The 24,685-nt window shown below is 36.9% G+C and overlaps 1 protein-coding gene across 1 annotated transcript in view; it reads right to left on the bottom strand.

Moving 5' to 3' along the window:
• Nucleotides 1–377: 377 nt before the first annotated feature.
• SYT10 (synaptotagmin 10) overlaps nucleotides 378–24,685 on the bottom strand; it is a 116,518-nt gene continuing 92,210 nt past the window's right edge. The window contains exons 4-7 of the mRNA XM_070789803.1: nucleotides 19,139–19,259; nucleotides 7,854–8,025; nucleotides 3,970–4,099; nucleotides 378–691 (exon numbers count right to left, since the gene is read on the bottom strand). Coding sequence (XP_070645904.1) covers nucleotides 620–691; nucleotides 3,970–4,099; nucleotides 7,854–8,025; nucleotides 19,139–19,259 — 495 coding nt within the window. The 3' untranslated portion in view covers nucleotides 378–619. The remainder of the gene's footprint in view (nucleotides 692–3,969; nucleotides 4,100–7,853; nucleotides 8,026–19,138; nucleotides 19,260–24,685) is intronic.

Genomic DNA, 24,685 nt, shown 5'->3' with positions numbered 1-24,685 from the left:
AGTGTTTTCTCTATATCTTAAAGAATAAGCTTGAAAGAAAAAGTTTAGAGTTTAGCAAAAACCAAACTTCACCAAGAAAAGATTTTGTTGAGAATGAAAGAATAAATAATAAGTAAATTAATAAATTATATTAATTTGATTATTTAATGCAGTGACTAAAGCTCACATTTTCCATTAAGGTTTATATAGAACCATATACACAACTGGAAATGAACATAATTTTAACAAAGTCAAAACCATACATATATGACATGTGCTACTTTACACAATAGCAGCATTAACTATATTTAATTTTAGATAAGTATGGATTATTTTCAAAAATGTATTATTTGTTTATTCAGAGAATTTATAATTTATTAAAAACAGTTTTTCTGCTAATTGGCATATGACACAAATAATAAAATGCCTTATGTAAGTAAAGACCATTTGTATTCAAGTAAAATATATTAAGATGTTCAAAGTCAGTAAACAGACAATAAAAGCAAATAAAATTTACACAATATTTTGTTTGTTATCAGGATGTATTTCAAATGAGGAAATAAAATCTTCCACTTTTTTTTTCTGATTTGGTGAGTACATGGTCCTGGGTCCTCATTATAATGACATTATTTTAGAAGCATTATGGTGTGGAAGTTGGCTTGGGAGATGGACAGGATCCTTGACTATCAAAACTGGTTGCCCGGCCAGGTAACTGAAAGATAATAATTTTATAATGTACAAAAAAAATAATAAAGTGGGTAATTGTTGTTACCTTTTAATAGTGAATATTCACACCCATGATATGCTAGTCTCTGAAGAGAAGATATACATAACTCCCCATGACCTTCATAACTCACCTTCTCAGGTGGCGTGAGGGGACACAAACATCTCACAAAAATGTAGGCAGAGCATGGTACATAGATGACATGCAGGGAAACTGCAGATTCATTTCACATTCTATCACAGACTATTAGTTTTAGACTATTAGGCTCAGATGGCAAAGAATCTGCCTACAATGTAGGAGATCCAGGTTTGATCCCTGGGTTGGGAAGATCCCTGGCAAAGGGAATGGCTACCCACTCCAGTATTCTTGCCTGGTGAATTCCATGGACAGTGGAGCCTGGTGGGCTACAGTCCATGGGGCCACAAAGAATCGTGGGAAACAACTGAGCAACTAACACTTTCATTCTAAGGTTGGGTAAAAGCAAGAAGGTTCAAGACACAAGAGCCTGCATTCCATTTGCTGTAAGGCAGGAGGTGATTTTTATAGAAGCAATTAAAGAGAAGGACTGAGTTTGGAAAATAGGAGCCACAGGGATAAAGAATAATTTTTTCTAGTCCCTAAATATTATGTATATTTTAAACATTTAATTACAATAGGATAAACTTTTATATCCAAGTAGAAGTAGACAGATTTTCCAAGTGATGTTTTAGTCTCTTTCTTACCAATTTATTCAGCTCTTGAGTAATTGTTCCCTTCTCATTTTAATCCCTGCTGTGGCAACAAAACACATAATTCCACACACAGCACTTTCCCACAATTCAAAATCCAGCCAGTTCTTAGGTCTGTAGTCCCTATGTTCTGTTTGACCAGTGAATGCAGGTGCAGAAGTCAGAAAAAGTGAGCTATATGCTGGAGAAACTACCTCTGCATAATCTTTTCAGCCCTCCTGTCCTCTGCTAGTTAGCAATTAGAAAATTGTATCTAGGATCTTCTTCTGATGTTTATCCTTCCTATATACCCTACAATGACTGAAAAGTTCTCCTATGTTTTCACACACAAATTCATGCCTATTTCATAGTTTTTCCTCATCATATAAATGTATAACTGCTTATTGTTGTTCAGTTGCCCTAAACAACAGTCAGTCATGTTCGACTCTTCACAACCCCATGGACTGCTGCATGCCCAACTTACTGAAAGTGAAAGTGAAGTAGCTCAGTCGTGTCCGACTCTTTGCGACCCCATGTACTGTAGCCTACCAGGCTCCTCTGTCCATGGGATTTTCCAGGCAATAGTACTGAAGTGGATTGCCATTTCCTTCTCCAGTGGATCTTTCCGACCCAGGGATCGAACCCAGGTCTCCAGCATTGTAGACAGACGCTTTACTGTGTGAGCCAAGAAATTATAGTATGCTTTGGGTCATAAAACATCTGTCCTTTCATTAGTTAAAAGTTGTTGATCACACTATCTCACTTATCCCTACATCATTCCTATAAACTCTCTAAGAGCGTGTATTTCTCTTTTTTAAATATTTATTAATTTTTTGGCTGTGCTGGGTCTTCAGGATCTTTGGTTGTGGAATGAGGATGCTTAGTTGCCACATGTAGAGCCTAGTTCCCTGACCAGGGGTCAAACCTGAGGCCCCTGCATTGGGAATGCAGAGTCTTAGTCACTGGACAATCAGGGAAGTCCCAGAGGTGTGCATCTCTATTTTCTAAATATAGAGAAATGTAGCTGCAGATAAAGCACCTGGTCTGCCCAGGATTAGACAGTCAGAGGGACAAGGGTTAGAATTCATGTCTGCCTTCAGTGTAGTACTCTGCCTAGCAAACTCTGTTCTTATGTCTAGATTCTTAGACCTAATAATCACTTTTCAAACTAAGTAAAAACAAAGATGAGAATCAGGAAAAGAATAGTTAAGCAGTAGCATGTACTTCAGATAATACACGTTGTTGAAATGAAACAACCTTCTCAGGACTTATTCAGTTATTAATTAGGGGAAAGTGCTGTGTGAATGTGCACTTGCATAGCATGTCTGTCTTTTATGATTTACAATAAATGATGAAGTGAGTTAAAGATTTGGAACATTAATGTAATAAGCAGGTAATTTATCTAAGATGACATTTCACCTCCTATGTCTGAGTATGTGCTGTTTATATAGTGTTCATGGAATTTTTCCCATAATGTCTTGAGTAACACAGCCAAGGTCACATTTTTGTGATCAAGCTGAGAACAGAACGAGGGCTCAATGACATTTAGTTAATTATACTGCTCTGTCTCTCCTATTCAATGTATGCTTAGTGACAGAATAAGAAGTAGAATTTTATCCATGGGAGAAATAGCAATGTATACTTCACTTACTATTACTGTGTGGTTATCATAAATTTTTGCATAAATTTCACCTCTTATCAACTCACAACTAATTAGATCATATAAATAATTTATTTTGAGGTTCTTCAAGATATTCCAGTCTTTGGAAAAGAAAGTCACTTCACCTGGCAACATTCAGTGTATCTGCTTTCATGGCTAAAAGTTCTGATAGAAACTGGTATTGATATTGCTTCTAGTTAATATAACTATTAATATTAGTTCTATTTAGAACAACATTGTGCTATACTCTGTGTTAAGTACTTAATAGTCAGCAGTTTGTCTAGTTTTACTCTATGTTTACTGCTATTAAGTAGTAATAACAGAAACTTAAGTTTATGTCTTGCCCAAGGTTCTCCAATATGTGGTCACACAGCAGAGCCAGGTTTTCAACTTAGGCAAACTGATGCCTCAATATTTTTAAAAACAATCTGTGAGACTTTTTACTTCCTGGACAGAGCCAGTAACTATATACCTCCTCCCTTACATATTAAGTGACATCTTTATTTAGGGATTCTTGGGAAGTTTACATGAGGTGGCTGTTTTCACAAAAGAGGAGCAACAAAATTCAGTTTCCAGGTAATAATGAATTTACTTGATTGTCATCCACCACTTAATGACACAAGTTTTCAGATTATGTAGAGAAAACAATAGATTTGCAGTTTTTACAGACTTACTCTAAAGGAATACCAAGCTCAAGAAAATTTAGTTATTTAAAAAAACCAACAAGACATACAGAATTTTGCATACTGGATAACTGAGTCTATGGGACAAAAACAAGAGCAAATAGCTATTTTTTTAAAAAGGTGAATATGTAAAATGTTAGTGAAATGTTAGCAGATAAATAATATTTAAACAAGAGATAAAGAAAAGAGTAGATGTGAGAGAGGTCCAAAGCTTACCTCCAACAAGGGGTGCCAATGTGTTATTGGTTTTCGGTGATAGGTCAACATTTCATTCCAGTGGTCTCGCCCAAGACCCTTGGCGTCCAGTCCTGTTCTACAAACTCCTATGACCTCATTGTGTCCTACCCTATGATTTGGAGAATATTTTACTTTCATTCCAATATTCAAAGATAAGTTTCACACACCTTAACAGAATTTTAAGCACAATTAAAACAGTAGATTTTGTGATAAGTTCTAGATAATTTTACATATTAAACTACTTCAGGCCAAATGAAGAGTCTTAAGCAAGTTAAAACTTACTAAACAAGATTGGGCTTCCCAGATGGTTCTAGTGGTAAAGAACCCAACTGCCAATGCAGGAGATATGAAAGATGCAGGTTCAATTCCTAGGTCAGGAAGATCCCCTGAAATTGGGCATGGCAACCCATTTCAGTGTTCTTGCCTCGAGAATCCCTTGGAGAGAGGAGCCTGGCAGGCTACAATCAATACAGTCGCAAAAAGTAGAACACAACTGAAGTCACTGAGCAGGATCAGCATTCAAAAATGAATTTTTAAAAGGACTACACCCAAACTATTTTAGGGCTCTGTAAATTAAGCACATTTCACAATAATAGGAGTGTGAATGAGAAATGCCACTTGGTCCTTACCTATATGATGCATTTCTTTCTTGGAAGCAGACCTATTAACTTTAAGTGATGTAACTCTAATCTCCTTTTCCCAAAGGGCTTAATGTTTTATAATGATGCATAAATTACTCATAAAGAGTTCCATAAGTGAGCTTGTATAAATGACCATAATTAACTGATTCTAAATGATATGTCAGTGAATGTTACCACTGGTATAATAATTAAACAGGGAAGGGCTACATTTTGAACCATGGCATTTAACTTACTGAATAGCATCAGAGCATAGTGAACATTCTTGTTTTCTATTCATGCCTTGTTTTCATAGCAATAAATCAAAATAATATGACAGTTAATGTTTTTGAGAGCTTATTATGTGTGAGACACTTTTCTAAGTAATTTAAATGTACTGACTCACTTAATCTTTACATCATGACCATGAATATCATTATTATCAGTTCATTTTTGCAGACAAAGAAGTTAAAAATTCAGAAGGGACCTGCCTGCCTGTACACTTAGTAAGAGATAGAAGCCTTGAATCAAAAGAGTTGACCCAAACACATATGGGGTAAGCTGCTTCTCAAGAACAGAATGCAAGTTAAAGGCATTTTTTCTAGCATTATTTTGGCAGAAAACTCTAAGGAGATTTTTGAGATGATTTTAGGGCACTTCTCACTGTCACTGATGTAGTAATTGTACAGTTAATTAATGATGTAGTAATTAACTGATGTATTATGGCAGAAAGCAAAGAGGAACTAAAGAGCCTCTTGATGAAAGTGAAAGAGGAGAGTGAAAAAGCTGGCTTAAAACTCAACATTCAAAAAACTAAGATCATGGTATCTGGTCCTATCACTTCATGGCAAATAGATAGGAAAATAATGGAAACAGTGACAGACTTTATTTGGGGGGGGGGGTCCAAAATCACTGCATCTGGTGACTGCAGCCATGGAATTAAAAGACACTTGCTCCTTGGAAGAAAAGCTATGTAACAACCTAGACAGCATATTAAAAAGCAGAGACATTACTTTGCCGACAAAGGTCTGTCTAGTCAAAGCAATGGTTTTTCCAGTAGTTATGAATGAATGCACAAGTTGGACCATAATGAAAGCTGAGCGCTGAAGAATTGATGCTTTTGAACTGTGTTGTTGAGAGTCCCTTGGACAGCAAGGAGATCCAAACAGCCCATTCTAAAGGAAATCAGTCCTGACTATTCATTGGAAGGACTGATGCTGAAGCTGAAACTCCAATATTTTGGCCACCTGATGCGAAGAACTGACTCATTAGAAAAGATGCTGATGCTTAGAAGGCTCAAAGGCAGGAGGAGAAGGAGACAATAGAGGATGAGATGGTTGGATGGCATCACCAACTCAATGGACATGAGTTTGAGCAAGCTCCGGGAGTTGGTGATGGACAGGGAAGCCTGGCATGCTGTAGTCCATGGGGTCTCAAAGAATAAGATACTACTGAATGACTGAGCTGAACCGACTGAATTTCAGAAGGGACTGGGAGATGATTAAATAGTGCCCACCTTTGTACAATTAAGGATATTGAGGATTCTTGAGGATGCATTCATTAATTCAATTATTCACTTTCTCAGTATGCAACAAATATTTATTAGATTCTTAAAGGAGCCACAGGTTTTTCCTAGGCACTGAGGATAAAACAATAAACAAGTCACTGCCTTCAAAGAGTTTACAACCTATTGAATTAATGTCATTAGCAGACTAAAAGGTAGATAAGGAAAAACATAGTTTGAGCAAACTCTGGTCACTGGTGATGGACAGGGAAGCCTGTGTGCTGCCGTCCATGGGGTCACAAAGAGTCAGATATGACTGAGTGAGTGAACTGAACTGGACTGATGTTTAGTATCTTTCCCTTTAAAATGAAGTCCCCACAAAAGTATATATTTATAAATAACTTTCAAAATTCATTTTACAGATTGTCAGGGTCCACTTCCCTAAAGTCATTTGGGTGACAAATGCTCAGTTGTATCTACCTGCAGTCTTTGCTGTGAGAAATCAATGGGAGTAATTTTTTGATAAAGTGGAACAAGGGGTTCTGATTGAAACACTGTAATATTTTTAGAGTTTGCCATTTCAACTATAAATTCAAGATTTTTCTCTCTCTCTCTCTTTAAACATTGTCAGCTTTTCTATAATCTGTGATATAAACTAACTTCAAATAGATAGTATAAATCATCTTATCTTTCAGTACTTCATTTTTCTAGCTGTCATCCAGAGTATACCATTTTTGATGTTTCTCTGTTATAGGGTCCTGTCTACTACCATTCACATAATAATACAAAATAGACACTCTGAATATGTATGCATTCTGTATCACTTGTGTTATCTTTAGAACAAAATAAGACACTATCTATGTGCTGATAATTTTGTAGCTTAAATATACAAGATTCATTTTTGAAAGCCTCATAAATATGAAGAGAAAACAATAAGAAGAATTATATAGCAAGGAACTTCAGTGGAACACAAGTTCAGAGGAAGAAGAGATTGATTAGCCAAGAAAGACGCAGAAATGGTGACTCGAGCGGAGCTGTAAACCATGAATGAAATGAGATAAACTGAGCAGGGCAACATTTCAGATAAGGAAGGAGTAGGTGCTCCAACAGGAAGAAGATTCAGTGCTTTACTCAGGAGTTACCTGTTTATTTTATAAATGGAGAAGTAATCAAAATGTGTGAGCTAGAAGAACTATCCATAAAGCAATGATTTAAGATTAGTGTGAAACCTTCAAGGCAATAACAATATAGACAATATTCACCTTCAATTCTTAATACTCACTGTTCACAATTCCACATTATACTAATGTTTCAAAAATGGAAAAGTGAATCTTTAAGAGAAAACTTGCCCTTTACACAGCTAATTAATGATAGAGCTCAGGTAAGCATCATGATATTCATATTCCAGCCCACTTGGAAAAGCAAAATCCATTGATTGTAATTTCTGCTGTTACTATTTTTAAAAACTTCACAAAAGTGTTTCTTATAATGTATCCCATACAGCTTCCATACCCATTATGTCACAATACTCAGGTAACCTGTCCTTCAACTTCAGAATGATGTACTTTGGAAAAGAAAAATGAAATGTTATAGCACAGAATAAAGTAAATTTTGAATAAATATTTTTTCCCTTTTCCAATTTAAATTAAAATTCTTGTAGCAGAAAATAAACTGAAAAGCTGAATTTGGTCCACATATGACTAAATGTAGCAATTACTCTGTGAGTAAAGAAATGAACATACCTATCATAATCCATGACTGCAATGGAGAGGCTGACCTGGTCCACATTCTCCGGAGGGATGTCGAAAATAATTGCCTCATTGTATACAGGGTTTAGAGTGTTTTTCTTCGTAGTTGTCTTCTTCTTTTTTAATCTTCGACCCTCACACATCAGAGACACTTTGACATAAGGATCTAGCAATAGAAAGGTAGTTTTAATAAAATGCAAATAATAGTACAAAGCACAAATAAAAACTGTGGTTAATTTTATTAAATAAGAAAAGTGGTATATTATGCCCTATAGTGGTATATTATGTCCTATAATGATATATTATGTCCTGTAGTTTCAATTATACCAAAGAAATTCTTGCACTGTTAAGAAAGTTCTAGGACCTACAACAGATTTCCCAACCTGGAGATCCAGCAAAGGGACTGAGAACTCCCAGGGACTTTGACATTGGAGGCCAGTGGGATTTGATTACAGAACTTCCACAGGACTGGGGAAAGAGACTCTTGGAGCGCATAAACAATACCTTGTGCCCACCAGGATCCAAGAGAAAGGAGTAGCGTCCACATAAGAGACTGAGCCAGACATGCATGTGTGTGTCCAAGAGTCTCTGGAGAAAGCATCGGTCAACAGTGGCCTGCTGCAGAGTCAGGGACACTGAATACAATAGTGCAGGCATAAGTCCTTTTGAAAGAAGTCTCCATTATTGCCATTACCACTACCATAGTTTGACCTCAGGCCAAAAAACAGGAAAGGACCACAGCCCCGATCACCAACAGAAAATTGGATTAAAGATATATTGATCATGGCACCACCTATCAGAACAAGAACCAGATTCCCCCACAGTCAGTCTCTCCCATCAGGAAGCTTCCCAAGCCTCTTATCCTTATCCATTGGAAAGCAGATAGAATGAAAACCACAATCACAGAAAACTAACCAAACTGATCACATAGAACACAGCCTTGTCTAACTCAATGAAACTTTGAGCCATGCCGTGTAGGGCCACCCAAGATGGGTGGGTCATGGTGTAGAGATCTGACAAAAACGTGGTCCACTGGAGAAGGGAATGGCAAACCACTTCAGTATTCTTGCCTTGAAAACCCCGTGAACAGTATGAAAAGGTAAAATGATAAGACATTGAAAGATGAACTCCTCAGCTAGGTAGGAGCCCAATATACTACTGGAATAGTGGAGAAATAACTCCAGAAAGATGGAGAGACAGAGCCAAAGTGAAAACAATGCCCAGGTGTGGATGTGACTGGTGATGGAAGCAATGTCTGATGACTTCCTATGAACAATATTGCATAGGAAACTGGAATGTTAGGTCTATGAATCAAGGTAAATCAGAAGTGGTCAAACAGAAGATGGCAAGAATGACCATTGACACTTTATGAATCAGTGAACTAAAATGAACCAGAATGGGTGAATTTAATTCAGATGATCATTATATCTACTACTGCGGGCAAGAATCGCTTAGAAAAAAGTGGAATAGCCCTCATAGTCAACAAAATAGTCCAAAATGCAGTACTTGGGTGCAATCTCAAAAATGAAAGAATGATCTCTATTCATTTATAAGGCAAACCATTCAATATCAGAGTAAGCCAAGTCTATGCTCCAACCACTTATGCTAAAGAAGCTGAACAGTTCTATGATTATCTACAAGACCTTTTAGAACTAACATCCAAAAAAAATGTATTTTTCATCATAAGGGACAGGAATGCAAAAATAGGAAGTCAAGAGATACCTGGAGTAACAGGAAAGTTTAGTCTTGGAGTACAAAACGAAGCAGGGCAAAGGCTAACAGAGTTTTGCCAAGATAACACACTGCACATAGCAAACATTCACTTCCAAGAACACAAGAGACAACTCTACACATGGACATCACCAGATGGTCAATATCAAAATGAGACTGATTATTTTCTTTGCAGCTGAAGATGGAAAAGCTCTATACAGTCAGCAAAAACAAGACCAGGAGCTGACTGTGGCTCAGATCATGAACTCCTTATTACAAAATTTAGGCTAAAACTGAAGAAAGTAGGGAAAACCACTAGACCATTCAGGTATGACCTAAATCAAATCTCTTAATTATGCAGTGGATGTGACAAACAGATTCAAGGGGTTAAATCTTATACACAGAGTGCCTGGAAAACTGTGGACAGAGGTTCATGACATTGTATAGAAGGTGATGATCAAGAGCATCCTCAAGAAAAATAAAGGCAAAATGGTTGCCTGAGGAGACCTTACAAATTGCTAAGAGAAGAAGAGATCCTAAAGGCAAAGGAAAAAAGGGAAAATATACCCATTTGAATACAGAGTTCCAAAGAATAGCAAGGAGAGATAAGAAAGCCTTCCTCAGTGATCAATGCAAAGAAATAGAGGAAAACAATAGAATGGAAAAGACTAGCTATCTCTTAAAGAAAATTAGAGACACCAAGGGAACATTTCATGCAAAAATGGGCACACTAAAGGACAGAAAAGATAAGGACCTAACAGAAGCAGAAGATATTAAAAGGTGGCAGAAATACACAGAAGAACTATACAGAAAAGATCTTAGTGACCAGGGTAACCACGATGGTATGATCACTGACCTAGAGCCAGATATCCTGGATTGAGAAGTCAAGTAGGCCTTAGGAAGCATCACAATGAACAAAGCTAGTGGAGGTGATGGAACTACAGTTGAGATATTTCAAATCCTAAAAGATGATGCTGTGAAAGTGTTGCACTCAGTATGCCAGCAAATTTGGAAAACTCAGCAGTGGCCACAGGACTGGAAAAGGTCAGTTTTCATTGAATCCCAAAGAAAGGCAACATCAAAGATTGTTTAAACTACAGCACAATTGCAGTCATCCCACGTGCTAGAAAAGTGATGCTCAAAATTCTACAAGCCACACTTCAGCAGTACATGAACTGAGAACTTCCAGATGTTTAAGCTGGACTTAGAAAAGGCAGAGGAACTGGAAATCAAATGCCAACATCAATTGGATCATCGAAAAATCAAGGAAGTTCCAGAAAAACATCTACTTCTGCTTTATTGACTATGCCAAAGCCTTTGACTGTATGCATTTTAACAAACAGTGGAAAATTCTAAGAGATGGGAATACCAGAACAATTTATCTGCCACCTCACAAATCTGTATGCAGGTCAAGAAGCAACAGTTAGAATTGGACATGGAACAAAAGACTGGTTCCAAATTGGGAAAGGAGCACATCAAAGCTGTATATTGTGACCCTGCTTATTTAACTTACATGCAGAGTACATCATGTGAAATGCTGGGCTGGATGAAGCACAATCTGGAATCAAGATTGCTGGAAGAAATATCAAAAACCTCAGATACGCAGATGACACCACCCTTATGGCAGAGTGTGAAGAGGAACTAAAGAGCCTCTTGATGAAAGTGAAAGAGGAGAGTGAAAAAGCTGACTTAAAACTCAACATTGAAGAAACAAAGATCATGGCATCTGGTCCCATCACTTCACAGCAAATAGATGGGGAAACAATGGAAACAGTATCAGACTTTATTTTGGGGGGCTCCAAAATCACTGCAGATGGTGACTGCAGCCAAGGTGACTTGCTCTTTGGAAGAAAAGCTATGAACAACCTAGACAGCATATTAAAAAGCAGAGACATTGCTTTGTTGACAAAGGTCTGTCTAGTCAAAGCTATGGTTTTTCCAGTAGTCACATATGGATGTGAGAGTTGAACTATAAAGAAAGCTGAGTACCAAAGAATTGATGTTTTTGAACTGTGGTGCTGGAGAAGACTCTTGAGAGTCCCTTGGACTGCAAGAAGATCCATCCTGTCTATCCTGAAATAAATCAGTCCTGAATATTCATTGGAAGGACTGATGCTGAGGCTGAAGCTGCAATACTTTAGTCACCTGATAGGAAGAACTGACTCATTAGAAAGATTTTGATTCTGGGAAAGGTTGAAGGCAGGAGGAGAAGGGGATGGCAGACGATGAGATGGTTGGATGGCCTCATTAACTTAATATACATGAGTTTGAACAAGCTCCGTTGTTGGTGACAGACAGGGAAGCCTGGCGTGCTGCAGTCCATGGGACCCAAAGAGTTGGACATGACTGAGCAACTGAACTGAATGACTGATGTCCTATTGTATTACCAGTTTTATAATTAAATGGCATAACTGGGGGCAACAGAATAAGACTTCTTATTGAATGAACTAGAAAAGAATTAGCTGATCACTGTGTTTAATACAACAGAGAAAATCCACTATTTTACCAGGAGCCAGTCTAAATTATAATGTGTCTTTTAGTTATTTGAGGACATGTTTTAGTGTAAAAGATATCTAAGGAATATAATCCAAATAGGAACAATTGTATTTATTTTCTTCAAAGTGATTTAGCAGACTAAAATTTATGAAATAGCAATTGTATCTGCATAAGTATATATAATCACAATGAATTGAAATTAGCAAAACTATACTTGTTAGGACTGTCTTGAATTGTTGGAAAAGGCACTAAATTTAGAGGTTCTGTTTCAGTCATCATGCTTGATAAGGAGTTTGGATTGAAGGAATGATTACTACAAATCATTTATTAAATGCTCAGCCATATAAAATGAAAAAAGGTAAAATTTGGTTTACATATATTCTCAAGGAAGTTTCGTCAAATGTATTGTCTATATGATGTCAATAGGAAAGAGAAATTTTCATTTAGGCTATATTTTTATGGGCCAAAGAGGACAAATAATTGGTAACAAGTTTTGCCCTAGCTGATCGATCTCTAACCTTAAGTAGAAAAACTGTCATAGTATTATAGAAAATCATACAATATTTGCAATAAGGAGTTTGTGATCTGAGCCACAGTCAGCTCCCAGTCTTGTTTTTGCTGCCTGTGTAGAGCTTCTCCATCTTCAGCTGCAAAGAAAATAATCAATCTCCTTTCAATACTGACCATCTGCCAATGTCCATGTGTAGAGTCATTTCTTGTGTTGTTGGAAGAGGGTGTTTGCTATGAGCATTGCCTTATCTTGGCAAAACTCTGTTAGACTTAACTTACCTATTACTAGAGGTTTCTCTTGACTTCCTACTTTTGCATTCCAGTCCCCTATGACAAAAATGACATCTTTTTTGGATGTTAGTTCTAGAAGGTCTTGTAAGTCTTCATAGAACCATTCAACTTCAGCTTCTCTGGCATTAGTGGTTGGGGCACAGTCTTGGATTACTCTGATACTGAATCATTTGCCTTGGAAATGAACAGAGATCATTCTGTCCTTTTGAGATTGCACCCAAGTACTGTACTTTGGACTTTTGTTGACTATGAGAGCTACTCCATTTCTTCTAAGGGATTCTTAGAAGTAGTAGATATAGTGGCCCACAGTAGTAGATATAATGGTCACCTGAATTAATTTCACCCATTCCAGTCCATTTTAGTTTACTGATTCCTAAAATCGTGATGTTCACTCTTGCCATCTCCTGCTTTACCATTTCCAATTTACCTTGATTCATGGACCTAACATTTTAGTTTCCTATACAATCTTGTTCTTTACAGCATCAGACTTTACTTCCATCACTGGTCACATCCACAACTGGGCATTGTTTTCATTTTGGCTCTGTCTCTTCATTCTTTCTGGAGTTATTTCTCCAAAACATTAAAAAAAAAAAAAAAAAAAAAAAACCCTAAGATCATGGCATCTGGTCCCATCACTTCATAACAAATAGATGGGGAAACAATGGAAATGGTGACAGACTTTATTTTCTTAGGCTCCAAAATCACTGCAGATGGTGACTGCAGCCATGAAATTAAAAGACACTTACTCCTTGGAAGAGAAGCTATGACCAACCTAGACAGGATATTAAAAAGCAGAAACATTACTTTGCTGACAAAGTCTGTCTAGTTAAAACTATGTTTTTTCCAGTAGTCATGTATGGATGTGAGAGTTGGACCATAATGAAAGCTGACCACTGAAGAATTGATGCTTTTGAACTGTGGTGTTGAAGAAGACTCTTGAGAGTCCCTTGGACTGCAAAGAGATCCAACCAGTCCATCCTAAAAGAAATCAGTCCTCAATAGTCATTGAAAGGACTGAAGCTTAAGCTCCAATTCTTTGGCCACCTAATGGGAAGAACTGACTCATTAGAAAAGACCCTGATGCTGGGAAAGATTGAAAGCAGGAGAAGGGGGCAACAGAGGATGAGATGGTTGGATGGCATCACTGACTCAATATACGTGAGTCTGAGCAAGTTTTGGGAGTTTGTGATGGACAGGGAAGCCTGCAACAGTCCATGGGGTCACAGAGTCAGACAGGACTGAGCGACTGAACTGAACTGAACTGAACTGATATAACATTTATCAAAAGTTTGCTTTTTGTACCTTTTTATTAAAAGGAAGCATGGTTTTGGAAGAGGGTATAGGCATTGGGGTGAGTTTGCTAGGTGGTAAAACTGTCTATTCTATCTTCATTTGTTCTTTTTTTTTTTCATTACAATTACCCTCCAATTATAGCACCACAATTTTTTTTCACTCTATCAATGTAATAATAGATCTTATTTCCTTAGAATAAGCCAAAAATGTGACATTAATTTATTTCAGCAAATGAATGAAATGAATGTTTTTTAGATTCTAGAAAAATGTATCTGTATATTTCATAAGCATTTGTACCAAGGGGCCAAAACACATTTTGTGGCTGGAAATAAGGTATATAGAGGAAAACAAGGTAAAAGGGAAATATTCAATGACTGCTTGTATTTTTTTAAACTTTTTATTTTATATTGGCATACAGTTGTCAAACTCAGCTGAGCGACTAACAAACACACATACAGAGTTGATTAACAATGTTGTGTTAGTTTTAGGTTTACAGCAAAGTGGTTCAGTTATGCATATATTTTTATGCATATTCATGCATCTATTCTTTTTCTGGGCTTCCCTGGTAGCTCAGACGGTAAAGCATCTGCCTACAATGTAGGAGACCTGGGTTCGATCCCTGAGTAGGGAAGATCCCCTGGAGAAAGAAATGGCAACCCATTCCAGTATTCATGCCTGGAAAATCCCATGGACCAAGGAGGCTGGTGGGCTACAGTACATCGGGTCGCAAAGAGTTGGACACGACTGAGTGACTTCACTTCACTTCACTTCACTTCATTCTTTTTCTAATTCTTTTCCCATTTAGGCTGTTACAGTATTGAGTAGAGTTATCTTCCCTATAGAGTAGGTGCTTGTTGTTTATCCATTTTAAATATAGCAGGGTGTGGTGGTGGTTTAATTGCTAAGGCGTGTCTGACTCTTGTGATCCCATGGACTGTAGCTGCCAGGCTCCTCTGTCCATGGGATTCTCCGGGCAAGAATACTGGAATGGGTTGCCATTTCCTTCTTCAGAGGATCTTCCTGACCCAGGAATTGAACGCTGGATCCCCTGAATTGCAGGCAGATTCTTTACTGACTTATCTATGAGGGAAGCCCAGGTTGTATATATCAATAGCATTGTGTACATATCAATCCCCTATTCCCTGGCTATTCCTTCCCCCCACCCATTCCCCCTGGTAACCATAAGTTTGTTCTCTAACTCTGTGAGTTTGTCTAAATAGAAATATTGATCAATGGAACAGGATGGAAAACCCAGAAATAAACCCATGCACCTATGGTCAATTAATCTATGACAAAAGTGGAAAAATTAAACAATGAAATAATGGAGGTAAGATAGGCTCTTCAATAAATGGTGCTGGGAAAACTAGACAGCTATATGTTAAAAAATGAAATTAGAACATTCTTTAGCAGCATACACAAAAATAAGCTCAAAATAGATTAAAGGCCTAAATGTGAGACCAGACACTATAAAACTCTTAAGAGCACCCATGGATGATTCATGTCAATGTATGGCAAAAACCACTACAATATTGTAAAGTAATTAGCCTCCAATTAAAATAAATAAATTAATTTTTTTTTAAAAAAACCTCTTAGAGCAAGACATAGGCAGAAGACTTTCTGACATAAATCGCAGCAACATCTTTTTTTTTTGATCTGTCTCTCACGGTAATGGAAATGAAAGCAAAAATAAACAAATGGGACTTAATTAAACTCAAAAGCTTTTGCATAGCAAAGGAAACAATAAACAAAACTAAAAGACAATCCACAGAAAGGGAGAAAATATTTGCAAACAATGTGACTGACAAGGTGTTTGTTTTCAATATTTACAAAGAGATCATGCATTTTAACATCATCAAAGCAAACAACCCAAGGCTTCCCTGGTTGCTCAGTGGTAAAGAATACACCTGTCAATGCAGGAGATATAGGGTCAGTCCCTGACCTGGGAAGACCCCACTTCCATGGAGCAACTAAGCCCACAACCCACAACTACTCTTAAGCCTAAACACTCCAGAGCCCAGGAGCCACAACTACTGAGCCCACATGCAGCAACTACTGAAGCCCATGAGCCCTAGAGCCCGTGCTCCACAACAATAGAAGCCACAACATTGAGAAACCCAAATGGCCTCTACAGAGTAGCTCCCGTTCACCTCAACTAGAGACAAGCACATGCAGCAACAAAGACCCAACACAGCAAAAATATAAATAATAAAGAAATAAATAAAAATTATAAAATACAATCAAATCAAAACGTGGGCTGAAGATCCAAATAGACATTTCTCCAAAGAAGACATATAGATGGCCAGAAGGCATATGAAAAGATGCTCAACATTGCTAATTACTTAGAGAAATACAAATCAAAACTATAATAAGATATCACCTCACACTAGTCAGAATGGTTATTATCAAAAAAGTCAACAAAAAATATATGCTGGAGAGGGTGTGGAAAGAAGGGAATCTTCCTAATCTGTTGGTGGAAATGTAAATTGATACAGCCACTATAAAGGTTTCTTCAAAAACTGGGTCTTCCCTAGTGGTTCAGACAGTAAAGAATCTGCCCACTATGCTGGAGACACAGGTTTGGTCCCTGGGTTGGGAGGATCCCCTGGAGAAGGGAGTGTCTACCCATTCCCTTTTTCCCTTAAGAATTGCAGTATTCTCATCTGGAAAATCCTATGGACAGAGGACCCTGGCAGGCTATAGCCCATGGGGTCACAAAGAGTCAGACACAACTGAGCAACTAACACTTCACTTCAAAAACTAAAAATACAGATACCATATGACACTGCAATCCCATTCCTGGGCATATACCCAGAGAAAAACATGGTCTGAATGGATACATGTATCCCAGTGTTCACTGTTTTACAATAACCAAGACATGGAAGCACCTTAAATGTCCATTGATAGTGGAATGGATAAAGAAGATGTATACACACACACATGATGGAATATTATTCACCTATTAAAAGAGAATGAAATAATGCCATTTGCAGTAACATGGATGGACCTAGAGAAGTCATACTAAGTTAAATCAGTCAGATAAAGAGAAATACTGCATGGTATTGCTTATATGCAAATCTAAAAATGATATAAATGAACTTATTTGCAAAATAGAAACATTCCTATATATTTTTCAATTTTTAATCATAGGAACTATGTTCTAAGGAAGAAACTCACTTTTGTGGTATGAGCCCCAGGCCTAAGCCTCTTATTAACAGTGAGAATGAGGCCTGGTTTATCATTTACTACCCCCATCATGTCTCTGATGACATTTCTCTATTAGTGATAAAGATAATTTACTGGTTCCTTACTTGATTCACAAGGCTGATGTGTGACTTAATGAGGTGATGTTCTCAAAGCATGCACTCCCCTGATGAGAAGCTTCATAGAAATAAAAAATATTCTTGAATTTAATTACAACTTTGCTATTTGCTTGTCTGGAAATTTGGTTCTCTTTCAATACATGGTAGAAAGAGCAAAATAAACAATAATTTGCAGAATACGTTGTTTATCTTAAGTTCTTCCACATTTGTTTACCTAAGACTTTTTCACCAAAATGAATGTAGAATTAATTTCCTTTCTTTCTATCTTTACATTTCAACTATGCATTGCAAATTTTAAAAAATGAATAAAAATTCATAACAAATTTTAAAAGATGAGACAGAGAAAGACATGCAATGAGAAGTCTCCTTCCCATCTGTTCCCATACTTCTCCACCCCTCAGTTTTTATATATCACTCAATTATTTCTTTATGCAAATATTAGCAACATGATATATATTTTAAGATTACACATTCTTATATCAAAAGGAGCATGATATCCATATTTATGCTTGTACATCATTTTTTATTCAGTTAATTTTTCCTGGAATCCTTTCTACATTAGAGCTCTTAATATTTTTTGTGTTGCAAATTTAGTTTATTTTGTTCTGAAGAACTAAAAGGTTATAGATTGCACTCCCCATGTCATCTTTTACTATATCTGCATTACTATTTCTTATTTATTTAATTCAACAAATGCTATTGACCTCCGTACTCTGTCCTTATCATTTTTTCTTCCACAGAGCTGTGCCAAAGTTCCCTATTAACTTACAAATAACTCTCCAGAACTGCGGTGATTTAAATGAAGGGATTAAAGAGAATGATGGGGTTTTACCTCTTTATCAAATCTAGAACAAGGGTAATTTTCTCCACTAATGTTTTTAAGAAACTTTAAGGTGTGTTCATTTACTTTATTATATCTCTCTGTTCCTGCATTCATGCATGCTCAGTCACTTCAGTTGTGCTCGACTCTTTGTGACCCCACGGACTATAGCCCTCCAGGCTCCTCTGTCCATGGAATTCTTCAGGCCAGAATACTGGAGTGGGTAGCCTTTCCCTTCTCCATAGGATCTTCCCAATCCAGGGATCGAACCCAGATCTCCCACATTGCAGGTGGATTCTTTACCAGCTGACCCACAAGGGAAGCCCCAAAGTATATGGTAAGTTACACATTTTTTGTGAAAGAACTAAATCAGTAGAGAAAGAAATTAAAATATAAACCCAAGTTCAAAGACAATCTACTTGATAATACCTTTCAAAAATGCCATAGTGATAATGTAAACTAAAGAGGTGTTTAGAACACTTTAGTTGGTAATTTTTTTTCCTACTTTTATAGTGCCCCAGGCTTCCCAGGTGGTGCTAGTGGTAAAGAACACACCTGTCAATGCAAGAGACATAGAGATGCTGGTTTAATCTTGGGAAGATCCCCTGGAGAAGAAAATGGCCACCTACTCCAGTATTCTTGCCTGGAGAATCCCATGGACAGAGGAGCCTGGCGGGCTACAGTCCATGGGTTCACAAAGAGTCGGACACAACTGAAGTGACTTAGCATATAGTGCCCCACAACAGACAAATGAACTTAATAATTCAGTAGCCATTCATAATTTCAGCTATATGGCATGTTATTTTGGTAATGTCCCCATTAGCCAATTGTGAACATACCTGATGAGCCAGTGACATCCATAGCCTTCAGGTTTCTGCACTTGATGACGGTCAATGTCATACGTCCAGCAGTTGGCAAATAACAAAGGGAAAACATGATTTCACCCAGATCTATACTTTCCTAGAAAGGAAATAAGTAACATTAGCAATTTAAAACACCAGATAGTGAAAAAAAAAATTACTGCTGAGTAAAAAAAATCACTTTAATGGACTATTTGAATTCCATTTTAAATTTTTTTATTGAGGATATATGTTACAATGCAAAAATGCTCTAATAAACAGGTAAGAAAAGAGAGTATATCCCAGGTGGTATTTTGATATATCTACTTGTATTTCTAACCAGAATCTCAAACTTAATACAGTCAGAATAAGACTGCTGGTTCTACTTATTTGCAAACATTTACTAAAACCAGTTCCTCTGTCATCTTTCCAAAATCAGGAAATGGTATCTTAATTCATCCAGAGGTTGCAGTTAAAAACCTAGCACTTACTTTTATTCTTCTTTTTCTCTCACCCCTAACACATCCAATCCACATCTTGCCTACATTATCTATAAAACATATCTGAAATTACTGACATTCTTTGCAGCTCTATTACTATTAATCTCATGGAAGCCACTTTCACTTTTTATCAGGATTACTGCAAAGATTAATCAGAAGCAGTCAGTGTGGTGACTTATGAAATGCAAACCACATTATCTCACTTTCCTGCTTAAAATCATCTAAACAGCTGGTATATCTAGGAAATTCCAGATTAATACCTTTTGTCCTGGTATAATTATCCAGAATATCTCTGTCTATTATTAAATATGTCTTTGTTTAGATAATGTATTACAAAGTCATTCACATAGGCCCCATGTGATCTGGTCTCATCTATCACTCTATTAATCTCTTGCCCCTTCCTCAGTTCACTCTCATGTAGGCCAAAAGCCTTTTTCTCAGTTATTCATCAGATGGTGTTTGTGCTTTTGACTTTTGCATTTTCTTTTTCTCTCCCCTAACTTTATATGGCTGACTCAGCTCACCATATAGGGCTCAGCTCAAAAAAAAATCTCTTCAGTGAGGCCTTCCTCCTTCCTATCCTATACCCACCCTAATCACAGATTCTTCACATTTTTTCATAGCACTAAGCATCATCAGAATTATCTTTTAAATTCATTTTTCATTTCCCCGACTCCCATATGTAAGGTCTAAGGGAATATAGATCTTATCTATCTTATTTTTGTAACCTAGTGAAAGTACATAGCTGACTTTCAGTGCAGTTTCTAAGGAATGAAAATACTATTAATTAATCTGGATAAAAATCTGAACAGCTTTGCTTCATTTGTAAAGTAAAACTGTCCATAGTATCCTGGAATAGATAAATTTGCTGTCAAAGTCTGCATAGATGGTGGACAAATGAAAATGAGTGTGAACAATGCACATTCTGGATGCTTCTCAAAAAGTTGTTTACAGGAGTTAAATTAAATTATTCCTGGTTAGAAAATCTGTGGTAGATTTAATATGGGGAAGAACAAGTTGCTATTCATTCAGGTTCATAAAACTTGGTTCTTAAAAATTTTTCATGAAACACTATTAACATTTATTGGACTAATTCTTACAGTTCAAGTTCTGATCTATGTAATTCCCATTTCTTTATTCATGGTCTAGAATTAGTGTTAGTTGCTCAGTCATGTCTGACTCTTTTCTACCCCATGGACTATGCACAATAGCCAACCAGGCTCCTCAGTTCATGGAATTATCCAGGCATGAATATGGAGTGGATAGCCATTCACTTCTCCAGCGGATCTTCCTGACCCAAGGACAGAACCTGGGGTTCCTGCATTGCAGGCAGATTCTTTACCTTCTGAACCATCAGGCCTAGCAATTAAGAGCATAAATATTAGAGTCAGCTAAAGTTGCACTGACTCCTGTTTTCTCCTTCTGAGCTGTGAGATCCTAGGAAATTTAATTAAGCTTTGAATCTCGGAAATTTCATTTTCAGATTGAAGAAAATATCCTCCCCACAGGGGTTTTAATCAGTAATTGAGATAATGTAAATAAAGTTCAAGGCATTTAACAAAGTGTCTGGCATATGATAAGGCATGCTGTTTTGTTCATTGCTGTATTGCTATCACATGGAGCAATGTCTTAACACATATCAGGCGCTCATAAATATTGGATAAGTGAAAAAAATAAATAGAAGAATTATTATTTTTAAAAAAGGGTAAGAAAATAATTATTTTAAAACAAAAGTATATCCAAATGGCTCTCCTCTGGGTTGTTTGCTGCACACTTAAAAGAGCAAGAAAGATCTAAAAGGAGAAGCCTGAGGAAAACAGGAAGGTACAGCCTCCTACAGGACTCATTCTTTTCCCTACCAAGAAAATATTGAGCATTATTTGTTAGGTACACTGGTAGGTGCTATAGATACTAAAAGAGAGATGGCATGATTCTGCCCTTGAAGATCTCAGCTGAGGAGGAAGTCAGTATATAAGACTATAAACAGCTAATAAAATAAGTCTGAATTTATTTATCTGATTCTTTACTTATTCTCTTTTCCAAGAATTTCTTTAGGCTCAGTTAATGGGTTAAAATTCTTTGTCTGTAGCCCATCCTTCTTTCCTTTTCTGGATGTTTGTCCTCCCAGGAACTATCAATCAGAGTAGGCACTTTTTGTTGAAAGCTGGTAAAAATTAAAGTGCTGTTAAACTGCTGTACTCAATATGCCAGCAAATTTGGAAAACTCAAAAGTGGCCATAGGACTGGAAAAGGTAAGTTTTCAATCCAATCCCAAAGAAGGGCAATGCCAACGAATGTTCATACTACTACACAATTGCACTCATTTCACATGCTAGCAAAGTAATGCTCAAAATTCTCCAAGCTAGGTTTCAACAGTACATAAACCGAGAACTTCCAGATGTTCAAGTTGGATTTAGAAAAGGCAAAGGAACCAGGGATCAAATTGTCAACATCTATTGGATCATTGAAAAGTCAAGAGTTCCAGAAAAACATCTTCTGCTTCATTGATTATGCTAAAACCTTTAACAGTGTGGATCAAAAAATTGTGGAAAATTTTTAAAGAGATGGGAATAACAGATCACCTTACCTGCCTCCTGAGAAATCTGTATGCAGGTCAAGAAGCAAGAATTAGAACTGGACATGGAAAAACAAACTGGTTTGAAATTGGGAAAGGAATATGTCAAGGTTGTATAGTTTCACCCTGCTTGTTTAACTTATATGCAGAGTACATCATGAGAAATGCAGAGCTGGATGAATCACAAGCTGGAATGAAGACTGCTGGGAGAAATATCAACAACCTCAGACATGCAGTTGACACCACTCTTTTGGAAGAAAGTGAAGAACTAAAGAGCCTTGGTGAAGATGAAAAAAGACACTGAAAAAGCTGGCTTAAACTCAACATTCAAAAAAACTAAGACTGTGGCATCTGGTCCCATCACTTCATGGCAAATAGATGGACAAACAATGGAAAGAGTGACAGACTATTTTTGAGGCTCCAAGATCACTGTAGATGGTGACTGCAGCCATGAAATTCAAAGACCCTTGCTCCTTGGAAGAAAAGCTATGACAAACCTAGACTGCATATTAAAAAGCAGAAACGTTACTTTGACAACAAAGATCCATCTAGTTAAAGCTATAGTTTTTCCAGTAGTCATTTATGGATGTGAGAGTTGGACCATAAAGAAAGCTGAGCACTGAAGAATTGATGCTGTTGAGCTGTGGTGTTGGAGAGGACTCTTGAGAGTCCCTTGGACTGTAAAGATATCAAACTAGTCAATCTAAAGAAAATCAGTCCTGCATATTCATTGGAAGGACTGGTGCTGAAGTTGAAGTTCTAGTACTTTGGTCACCTGATGGGAAGAGCTGACTCATTAGAAAAGCCCTGTTGCTGGGAAAGATTGAAGGCAGCAGGAGAAGGGGATGACAGAGTAAAAGATAGTTGAATGGCATTACCAACTCAATGGACATGAGTTTGAGCAAGCCCTGGGAGATGGTGGACAAAGAAGCCTGGCGTGCTGAAGTCCACGAGGTCACAAAGAGTCAGATATGACTGAGAGACTGAACAACAACAACAAAAATTAAAGGATCCCTTTATAAATATAGAACAAGGTACCAAGTGCCACCAAGAAACATGTTGGGGATTGTGATGGATAAATTAGGCAAGAAATAGGAGAGATAATCTCAGAGACAACATATTTAGAATTCAACAGGACATGAACCACATTTTCTGCTTGTGCAGAAAAAAAGTACACAGAGACTTCTAAAGGGGTTAATAAAACATTTTCATACCTCTGACTGATGGTTTTACTTTTATACATCACACAATCTGTAGGAGTAATTTTCTTTTTCTTTTGATGTATCACATGTTTACAGGGTAGAACAAAGAAAGTTTGCTGTGTTTGGTGCCATCTCTGAAAGATCCTATCTGTGAATTGATTGCAACATAATTTTGACTATCAATAGGTATTGGCAAATATGAAGAGGTTAAATTGACGAGTGATTGAAGAACTAGCCCAAATAAACTGAAAGAAAAGAATATGGACCACTTTTTAAAGGACCACTTTGATGACAAGCTAGTTGGCTTTTTGCTCACTGAAGTACTAAGAAATCTACTTAAATGTGTCAATTCCATATAGTCAGGAGTTTAAAGGAAACTGGAATGAGCTGAGTGGGGAAAATTAATGTATTGTAGGCATGTGTAATAACTGCACAAAATTTGAGTCTTCGTTAAGACTAAGTTTTTCCTTTAGGAAGTAAAAATTAGAAAGAAGTAAAACTGCCCATATATAGAAAAGGGCAAAATATTCTCTAGGGTAAATACCAATATTCTTCAGCTTTTTAAATCTGGAAGCAATACAAGAGATAATTATGAGAAATGAACTTGATGAAGGTAAAGGGCTGTATGACCTATAAAAAGATCCCATAACAAGAGTGCATCAAATCTCTGGATTTTGGTGACAGTCTTCTGAGCTACAATGTGCATTGATCTCAGTACCCACCACTGAATCTGTCCCTATATTGATAGCCCTCTTCCAGGGACCAGACTGAGTTTTATTTGACTCTGTCTGTCCCAGAGCAATGCAGTTTATAAGGAAAGTCACTTTCAACAATCTGAACTTCCCAGACCCAGCAAAAGACCAGGAAATAAACTGAAAGGTCTCTGAATATACAGCATAAATATAATATAGTTATGCAGTAAAATTCTCTTATATAAGAATGCTATACCATCCCTATCCAACACCCATTTACTATTATTTTAGACAAAATTCTAAGAAGAATTTTTAATTGGTGTATTGATCTGTAACAGGTCAAAACTCACACATGAAATGTAAAGTTGGGAAAACTAACAGCACTAGGTCTAGCAAAGCAGAGATAAACAATAGCTACAGAGATACAAAGCATATAAAAAAGAAGCAAATACTGTATCCTAAAAAGGATAGCAATCTAGAATCATTTTGTATCAAAGGTGACTAACACTAATAATGCCTCAGTAACTTAAAAATGTCATCTTATTACAGAGTTGAAGAGTAATTAAAGTTCAAAATGA

Source organism: Bos indicus, chromosome 5 (genome assembly GCF_029378745.1).
Source record: "Bos indicus isolate NIAB-ARS_2022 breed Sahiwal x Tharparkar chromosome 5, NIAB-ARS_B.indTharparkar_mat_pri_1.0, whole genome shotgun sequence".
Classification (NCBI taxonomy): domain Eukaryota; kingdom Metazoa; phylum Chordata; class Mammalia; order Artiodactyla; family Bovidae; genus Bos; species Bos indicus.
This window is presented reverse-complemented; position numbering and strand designations above follow the sequence as displayed.